We start from the raw sequence: 9,405 nt of genomic DNA, 5'->3' as shown, positions 1-9,405 counted from the left end.
GGGCCCTAAGTAGTAACATCAGGAGTGAGGCCCAAAACCATGTTTGGGTTTACGAAGTGAAGCATAATTATTTTGTATAAACCAAGGTGAGAAGTCCACTATGATGCCGGTGCTAAGAAAACTTGTCCAGCGTGATCTCCAAACGGGCTTGGGCTGGCCAGGTGTAAGCCGCAAAGTTGCGGGCCTTACACAAGCTTGTCGTAACTATGTGGCTTCCCACAACTTTTACTTGGAGAATGAGAATCTATGCGGGGGTGAGCATTATTTAAACCCGCATTACCTGTAATTTTTTTTAATTCATATATATTTAAGTAATTTGTTACTAGATTGGAAAAGAAAGAAAATACAGTGAAATAAAAAGAGATTTTGGATTATTTTGCAAATTCATTTTTTTATATTTTTTAAAATATAATTCGGAGAATCAAAAAGTTAATTCGGGCTGGAGAATTTGAAAAAAAAAAAAATATTCAGAAAATAAAATTGAATTGACAAATCTTTACCCCAGAGCTCACCTCCAAGGAATCCATGCGAGGCTAGAATTTCCCCCCCTTTTTTTTTGGATTCACTGTACATTGCTTTCCAGCTTGAGTGGCCGGATCTTGAAGAAACATGCGAATCAAGATTTCATAGCAATTGAGATTGTTGTCCATGTTGAATATTCATTAGTTATCATGGACATCATGTCAATCAATTTCATGAAATAATAATAATAATAATAATAATAATAATAATTTGAGCTGATGTAATTTCAATCAAAATTGCAAGGCAATCGTAGCCATGAAAATCTAGGTGGTTTGATTGGTTGTGATTGTCTGTCAATCGGTCACCCTCAACAATGACCGACAACGAATGGCATGGCTTATACAAGGGATATATAATTAGATAAAGGCTGGCATTGCGGTTATATTGGATTTTGAATTTTTTTAGTTTTAAATTATTATTTTTTATATATATTTTTATACCATTTTAATATATTAATATCAAAAATAAATATTTTAAAAAATAAAAAATAATAAATAAAAAAAAAAGCATTTCTAAATAAAAATCACTTTTCAAACCCCGAAAAAGAGCCCCGAAGTTGCACCAGCTAGCTAGCTTCTCTCCATGAATACCCGTAAACAAGCCTGTAAGTAGAACCCATGGTTATAATTAATACGATCCAGGCTCATACAAGTTTTTCTCGCCATGAAGATATGCTAACGATATTCTCCTCCACGAGCCTGCTTTCAAAAATGATCTGACTCTTTCAAAGTCAATACACACCCACAGTCAACGACTGCATGTCAGGAATCTTTATCTAACTAGCATCCTTCTTCTTAGTTAATTCCAAAGCCCTATTCTGTGTTTTTTTGAATCCTTAAACATGACGAGTCACGGAAGGATAGATAGAAACACCTTAAATTTCATGGTCTTGCATACAAAGGAGAATTATTCTTCATAAAAATAATTAAAAGAAGAAGAAGAGAGAGAGCCTGCAACTGCTGAAAGCAGCAGCACAGTGCTTGCACACGCACACACTAAGCACTACTTGCACTGGTCCTAGGTGCAGTAGAATTATGATAAATGATTGATCCACCTCATTATAAAGACTGTTTCATCAGTAACATACAAGACGCGAGGATTTTCTGAACAATGGCAATCAACCTTGCTGCTGAGGAAATGCAATCCATGGCTGAGAGCCGCGGTGGTCCTCCTATCATGGCAACCAACCTGGCATATAAGCAGTCATACTTGGGCCAGAAGTGACCACTGTTATAGCACTGTCAGGCTGATACCTGCAATTCAAAATTAAATCGGAGTAAGCCAAATCCTCCTCGTCCCTTTTGTTTTAGCACTGCAAACTGATAAACGATGGCTTCCAGTGATATATATAACTTATATAAAATAAGCACATTCATTGTTTTTTCCAATGACCATCATGTTATGTAAAACAGAAAGGATCAGACTAAGAGACCAGACATACGTACCCCATTTGTAATGTAGGTTCGCACTCCAAAGGATGAAAGAATCCGTAACCCTGGGGTTGAGCTTGTTGTCGAGAAAAACCCACATCTTCTGCACTTAGATTCAACTGGAGTGAATTTACTTCGTAGCCTTCCATCAACTGCAAGATTAAACATATATACCAAAATCATGTCGTCATCATATTCATGCTGTTCTTGATAGGGGAGATCAAATAAATTGGACTCATTTATGTTCAATCTATGAAAGTAACTTAATGCTTAGCAGTACTTTCCATTTTTATTTAACACAAACTTCTGACTTAAATTAATTCCAGGGGTTCTTGTTTCTAAACTAACTTCCTTCCACCTAATTTAGAAATGTAACGTACCCTTTCTTTCAGAGACTTATTAGCTGCTGTCAACATGTGTTCCTGCATGTAATGCTGGGGTTAAGTGGAAAGAGCCAGAGAAGAAAATCAATAGACAACAAGGAAGTTTCAGAAGTTTCCGTACCTTATGCTGTAGATCGTTGAGCTGATCCAGCATGTACTGGGTCTGTAGAACGGTAAGAGAAATTATAAAGTTGAGATATATACTACTAATTAGTGTCAAGTGCTAAATTACATATAAAAATTACTTGTTTGTGAGCAGCCAGGTCAAATTTAGCATTCAGGCACTTTTAACTGTAATTGTCTATGTGTTCTATTCTCAGAATTTCACTTATTAATCAGAACGCTAACTACTGAGTTTGACAACACACACACACACACACACAAAAACTCAGTAGTTAGATGTATGCAGGTATCCTTCTATCTTCAAACTATACTCAGATTAAATACCCTTGTTGATCTGATCTGCTTCAATGACATATCAAGCTGTCTTTCAAGTGATTCAAGTTCTTTGCTGCTCAGAGGGCCAAGGTCCTCTCCCAAAAGATTCCTGCGGTGCGACGCCGGTGACATATTTAGTGTGTTAGAACTAAATATCAAAATCAGATTTCAGTATTATGTGCGCATATATAGATAAGGTCACTTTCAAATCAGCACCACCCTTCTAAGAGTACATTAATTTTAAACACTGTTGCTTCAGGCACTCTCACCTCTGGGTTCTTTGCAGAGCTTCGTAGCGGGCTTTAAGCTTCAGATATTCCTGCTGGCTACTCAGTTCCTGCAGCCACAGCAAGAAAATCCATTTGAGCATGAATGATTCAAAATACCTGCAGATTATGGTAATAAAATTTGCATTACATAGTAATGCAATTGCACTGAACTATCAGTACTTCTTGACAAGGCAGTTGCCAAAATATGTCAGCATACTATTGATAGTGTTGAGAATATTATCCATGCCATGCTCCAAATTAATATAATACATTCTCTTATGTATTAAGTTTCTTTTGCCTCTAGTTTTTGCCCCATTTAATTTACTCTATCCTATAGCTTAAGTTCCAAAGATTCATTGAGAATTTTAAATTTTATTTTCTTGAGTTCGTGGATTTTGTTTAGAAACCCAACTAAATAAAACGATGTTGAAATCTTAGCTAGTATAATTATTGATATCATCATGTTTACACTAAGAATAGCAATAAAACCTTAATAATAAATGATTAATCAATAACAACAACAAATACCTTACGTCTACACTTTTTTTTATATGGTTTAAGTATAATAATTGTTTTGATATGTGTTAACAAGCATGCTAAGATCTTTAATGATTCAAGTGCTACCTTATATATTTATGCTGGCTTAATATACGATTTTATTTTTAAACTCTATTACAAGTTCATGTTTTTTTACCTTGTTGCATTCAATCGAAACAAAATAATTATAACCTCTCAATCTTCGGATAACAAAGGAATGATGATAAAGTGATTCAAACCCTTATCCACACTAGCATTATAAAATATAAATTTAAAAAGAATCAAATCAAATAAAAATACCAAATCCTATGAATTAATGAATCATTTAAGTGTGCAAATTCATTTTTCGTCTTTATCATCCTTTGCCTCTTCCATAGCAATAAATAATGACATATATATATGATAATGATGTTTTATTTGTTAAGATCCAACCTTCAATATGTATAAAAAATAATAATAGAATTACAATATACATAATGATAATACTTGCTTATCTACGAAAAAAATAGAATTAAATTATTCATGTTAGCCATTTTCCAAAGTAAAATAGTGATAGTGATGGACAGCAATAAAAAAATATTTAAGGAACTACACATTTTATTAGGTATAAAAATAATCATGGCTTGAGAATGGTTTAAAAAAAATAATAAAAATTAAGCATAGTAAAACTAATATGATTTGAAGCCAAAATACCTTTCCTTGAAATCATTTTCTCCAAATTCTCTAAAGATAAAGGACATTTTGCAGCTGCCAAAAAGCTGTCTGCATTCCCTCAATTATAAAAATGCATTAATCATGAGTACCATGAGAATGTGTTCTAAGGACATGGTATTGTAAGTAGGTTTTAAAGACCACTGCTAACTGTATCACTTGGCAAAATCTTCACCAACCAATTAGTACTGTTGGTTACAGTTTGCTATACACTTGCTTCTTGTCACTGCACAGGATTTCACTTCAGTCTTATTCAATATATCAACCAGACAGCAGGCAGTCGCGTCGTTCTTTGTTATTGATGTTTTTATGAGCCAGGAGCCCAGGATAGCGTTTTTCATATATATTATTAAAGAGCACCGTAAAGGCCAGTTTGCGTGGAGAAGAACACAAGAAAAGAAAAGCTGCAGCAACAGATTGCAACAGCTAAAACACAAGTACTGTTATGTGTCACGAAAGATACTATTAACTTAGTTAATTCAACATTGTAAGAGAACAAACACAGTTCAACAGAATCTAACTGGCTGAAATAAATATGATTGCTGGATAAATATTGGTCATAATCAGCACAAAATAAATAATATTTTGCCTCAAGCATTTTGGTTCTGAAATACATCTCAAGGGCATCATATATCCATACTCTGTGATCATTTTAGTATTTTTTTTTTCTTCATTGCAATGCTAACTGTCACACAAACCTGATTGTTTTTATAAAATCACTAAAGTTCAAATTTTGAAGGATTATATTAAAGACCAGCAGGGAGAGAGAAATGCAAAGAATATTAAAGGAGAAGCTAAATTTAAATACCAAGGCCTCCCTTGCTGACGCATTTGGCTCTGGTGCTCCATAGTTGCACTTCTGGTACCTCTCAAGAGTTTTGAGCATGCTGAACCAACAATAGTATCAATCAGTAATTTTTAAATCTTAAAATATAACCATCGAGATTATTGATGCCAGAATTGTAACAACATATAGTACTGACAGGTATGGGGACAATATATATAGCAAGGGTTTTCTTTTCAACACAATCCTTTTAAACCTAATACATGTATGTGAAAAAGTTTGGAACGATCTGAATTGATCATTAAATTTAAGATTTAACAAACTGATTGTGTTTCTCGTATCAAAGAGCTTTCCTTTCCTAACATTGTTACTAAACTAGATGATCTATTTGAGTCCTTAAATGTAAAACAATATTTTTTCTTAGCTAGTAAGGTCACCCGAAAGGATACGAAGAGCACACCCTCTTCCTAATTAAGAAACTCTTGATTGAAAAGAAAAAAAAAAACCAAAATTTTGATGTTTCTAGATGAAATTTGAAAAATAAATTGGGTTGCGTAAAGGTATGGCCATGTTGTTGATGACAGCCGAAATGGGAAGCCAATTTTCAAGCAATTAAGCGGCTAACGCAATATACTGGGAAACAAATTAAAGATGATGATTTTGAGCTATGAAGTTTAAAAAGAACAATGACTGAGCACGGCTTGATGAAGGATGATGGTCAAAGATAAGAAAATTGACAGTAGAATTATCCCCACCGCAGATAAAACACTTTTCTTTTCATAATTTATTTTCCACGAAAGTGTGGTTGCTTTTGCAGTTCTGGAATTTTCTTCTATCACGAAAGAAAATAAATATTGCAATTTTAAGCTGAAATTAAAGCTTAATTAAGGCACAGGAGATGGAAACGAAAGTTTCTATCATAACACACACTATAAATTAATTAAGAGATTTTATTTCATCTATTTTTTTTTTTGTAATTTTTCTAAAAAAATCAAGCAATATTTCCAGGAAAAAAAAAATCCTAATTGGTCCAATAATTCAATAGAAGAAAAATGATTAGCCCTACCTTAAAAGCTTAGTTAATTAAAATTGTTTTGACATAAACAGTCACATCGTACAAAGAACACACAAAACCCTAGCGTAATCAAGAACATGAAATATAATATTGGACTGGAATTAAGGGTACTGTTAATTGTACAAGAAAAAAAAGGATCTACCTATCAAGAGGAATTAGAACATCCATGGACATTAGATTGATCACCCCTAGGACCCTAAAACTCACTTACGGACTTCGAAAACGCATCATTACTGATATAACTTCTGATCTGAATGGAAGAGGACAATTCAGAGAGGACTGATCTGTAGATATAAAAAAACCCTAAGATCCTAGCAGCTTTGGAAAGAGCAAAACCCTAGATGTCTCCATCAGAATTCATATGATTGGAAAGCTTCTCTCTCCACAGGAACAGAAAGGCGAGAGTTGAAGATCTAATGGAAAGAATGGATGCTCCTATGTGAAAGGACTAATATAAAAAAAGAGAGGAGGCAAAATGTCTCATTCTTCTTGATTCATAAAAAAAAGAAGAGAAAAATCTGCTGAAAAAAAGTACGGGGGTAGAGAGCATGAACTATTGAGAACCTGTCTTTTCTATCATGTGATTAATCTTAATCATAACAAAAAAAAAATCTTGAAATTAACATGTTAAGACTCTGTGAGGTAGTTGGTAAAAAATCTAAAAAATTAAAAATTCATCAGAGAGAAAATCAAATGAGACATGGAATGAAAAAATAAAGGTAAATTGAAGAAAAACCCTAAGCTTCATAGATTGCGAGTGAGAGAGAGAGAAGGATCAGCTAACTTGCCATCTTTCTTCAACCAAAACTCAAGAAAGCTTTACTTGCTCAGCGAAAACCAAGTTAATTTGGATTTAAAATGAACAATTGAAGACCAAATTAACCTCAAAATGGTTAAATGAAAAGGACCACACTCTCAAAGATTATAAACAAAGAAAATGAGAGAAGAAAGAAGAGAAGATTGTCTCTGAACTTGTGTAACAACGGTGCCATGTTGGATCCTGAAGAGAAAATGAAAGGAAAAGAGTGATAAAAAAGAAAAAGATGCATTGAAACTCTTAGCTTTGTTAAATTAAGAAGAAAACTCAAAATTGCATAGCTTGGTGGGCTTTGAACAGTTTGAAAAGCAATGGATCATCCGAATTTCACTTTCCAAGAAGAAAAATGAACATACAAATGGAAAATTCAGATAGTAAGCCAAAAGGGAAAAGAGAAGGGACTTCGGAAAAAAAAAAAAAGGATTGATAGAGCTGTGGAGTCAATATAACAGTTGAAGAGATATTTATCTCTCTTTTTTATTGTTTTCCAGTTGCAGATCTAACACCAATACCACCACAAACACACTCTACCTGCTATAAACGCCGAGACATTCACAGAAACGGAAACAAAAAGAAACCAACTTTTGTTTCCATCTCTCTCTTTTCAATTCTCAAAACAAAAGCTTAAAAAACCCAACTCTGGAAACAGAAAAAATCAACTTCCCAAGCCCTGAAAATCTAAAGAAGTTTTCAAAACAAGAAAGAAAAAAGGGGTCAAAGAAAAACTGATCAAATCTAGGCTAGCTAAGAGAGTGAAGGAAGCTGAGAGAGGTAAAAGAGAGAAGCTTTCCTCTCTTTTTGTGTGTGTCGACGTGTACAAAAATTGGTTTGTTTTGGTGATACCTTGAACTACTGCAAAACTCGTACAGCTTTCCTCTATTGGAGAAGATGATGAGAGCAATCTCTGCATCACAAAGAACGGAAAGCTCATAGGCTTTCTTCAAAAGTCCATTCCTTCTCTTCGCAAATGTTACTTGCCTGTTGATCTTGTTCTCAATTCTCTTCAACTCAACCCTACCTCTCCCCATAATTTCTCCTTTCTTTCTTTCCTTCAAAAAATTCTTTCTTTTATCTTAGCACTCAAGTCAACAAATCCCAACAATTCTCCACACACAGAAGGCTTCTCTTCTCCTTTCTTTACTCTCTCTCTCTCTCACCCCCTCTCCAATCACCAACACTTTTATTAGTATCACTTAATCTATGTTCACCCTTGTTAGAAATCTCACTAACACAATTAATCAACAAAAGAAAGAGTAACCCATCCCTCGAAATTCTTAAGAATTACTCTATTATTATTGAGAAATTAACACTAGGTAGTAAGAATAATATATAGCAGTAGAAAAGGGATTCCCAGTAATTAAGAATGACACTGACAGCCTCTATTTTATTTTATTTTCAAAAAGCAACTGTTTGATAACGCGGTAAGAGATATTTTTGTAAGAGTATTTTTAATAAAAAATATATTAAAAAGTATTTTTTTAGATTTTAAATTTTAATTTTTTATATTAGCACTAAAAAAATATTAATTTAATATATTTTTAATCTAAAACCAATTTATAAAACAGGTTGGCATTACGAAACAAATCATAAATCTACGAAGGTGTACTGTGCCTAGCTACAGGGGCTTTGAATTGTGTGGTGAACTTGGGAGATTGGATGGACGGTGGAGAACAAGTAAGATTGGAGAAAGGAAGTGTACTTGAAAAAGAGAGAAGATCGGGGCATTGGAGGAATAAATGTAAAGTAGGAAGGGTAAGTTCCACGTGTCGAACGATAAAGTGAAAAGGGCTTCTGATTATCCACCTGACTATTTTCGGATTTGGGCAATCAGGTGACTTAACCTTAAAATGTTTTATTCCTAGTTTCTTTTCTTTTACCATGATGCCCTTGCTTTCACTTTTGTGTTTTGGGTTTTGGCCATGGGCTATTTGATTGTTTTTCCGCGGGATTAAAGGGCCGAGATGGGGCAAAAACAAGATTGTTACAATCGATAGATTTTACAAGTAAATATATATTTATTTTATAAAATAAAAATTTAATAAAACTGAAGGACTAAAATTAAAATCGGTAATCTCATGATTTTAATACTAATTTTATAATTTTATTGGAAATAAAATTCAAGAACTCTTCAGCCTTCACCTTCCATGACAACCACTTCATTAGCTTTAACCATTTGTTTTTCACTGTCACAATAACATCACACACGGTGACTCCATCACAATCACAATAGACTTAATCATTCATTTATTCCTTATCGACGAACCAAACTTTATTTTCATCTCTCACGACACCATGATCATAAACATCAATAAAACGCTTGAGATCCACAAGCTATCATCTCCTCCACAACCTAAGGATTTATACCCATCACCAGCAACAACATCCTTTATTAGAAAAGTTGGTAAACTCTTTGGTCTAGGTCTCTAGACACAACAACCC

At 33.8% G+C, this 9,405-nt stretch overlaps 1 protein-coding gene across 1 annotated transcript; it reads right to left on the bottom strand.

Moving 5' to 3' along the window:
- Nucleotides 1-1,160: 1,160 nt before the first annotated feature.
- On the bottom strand, nt 1,161-8,445 carry LOC118054486 (agamous-like MADS-box protein MADS4). The gene is made up of 8 exons (XM_035066094.2): nt 7,810-8,445; nt 5,099-5,177; nt 3,043-3,110; nt 2,783-2,882; nt 2,457-2,498; nt 2,333-2,374; nt 1,968-2,104; nt 1,161-1,775 (listed from the first exon to the last, which is right to left on the bottom strand). Exons 1-8 carry the CDS (start codon nt 7,992-7,994, stop codon nt 1,697-1,699), a joined length of 732 nt encoding a protein of 243 aa, XP_034921985.1. The 5' UTR covers nt 7,995-8,445; the 3' UTR covers nt 1,161-1,696.
- Between the last annotated feature and the right edge of the window lie 960 nt (nt 8,446-9,405).

Source organism: Populus alba, chromosome 3, assembly GCF_005239225.2.
Source record: "Populus alba chromosome 3, ASM523922v2, whole genome shotgun sequence".
In the NCBI taxonomy this organism is placed as follows: Eukaryota; Viridiplantae; Streptophyta; class Magnoliopsida; order Malpighiales; family Salicaceae; genus Populus; species Populus alba.
This window is presented reverse-complemented; position numbering and strand designations above follow the sequence as displayed.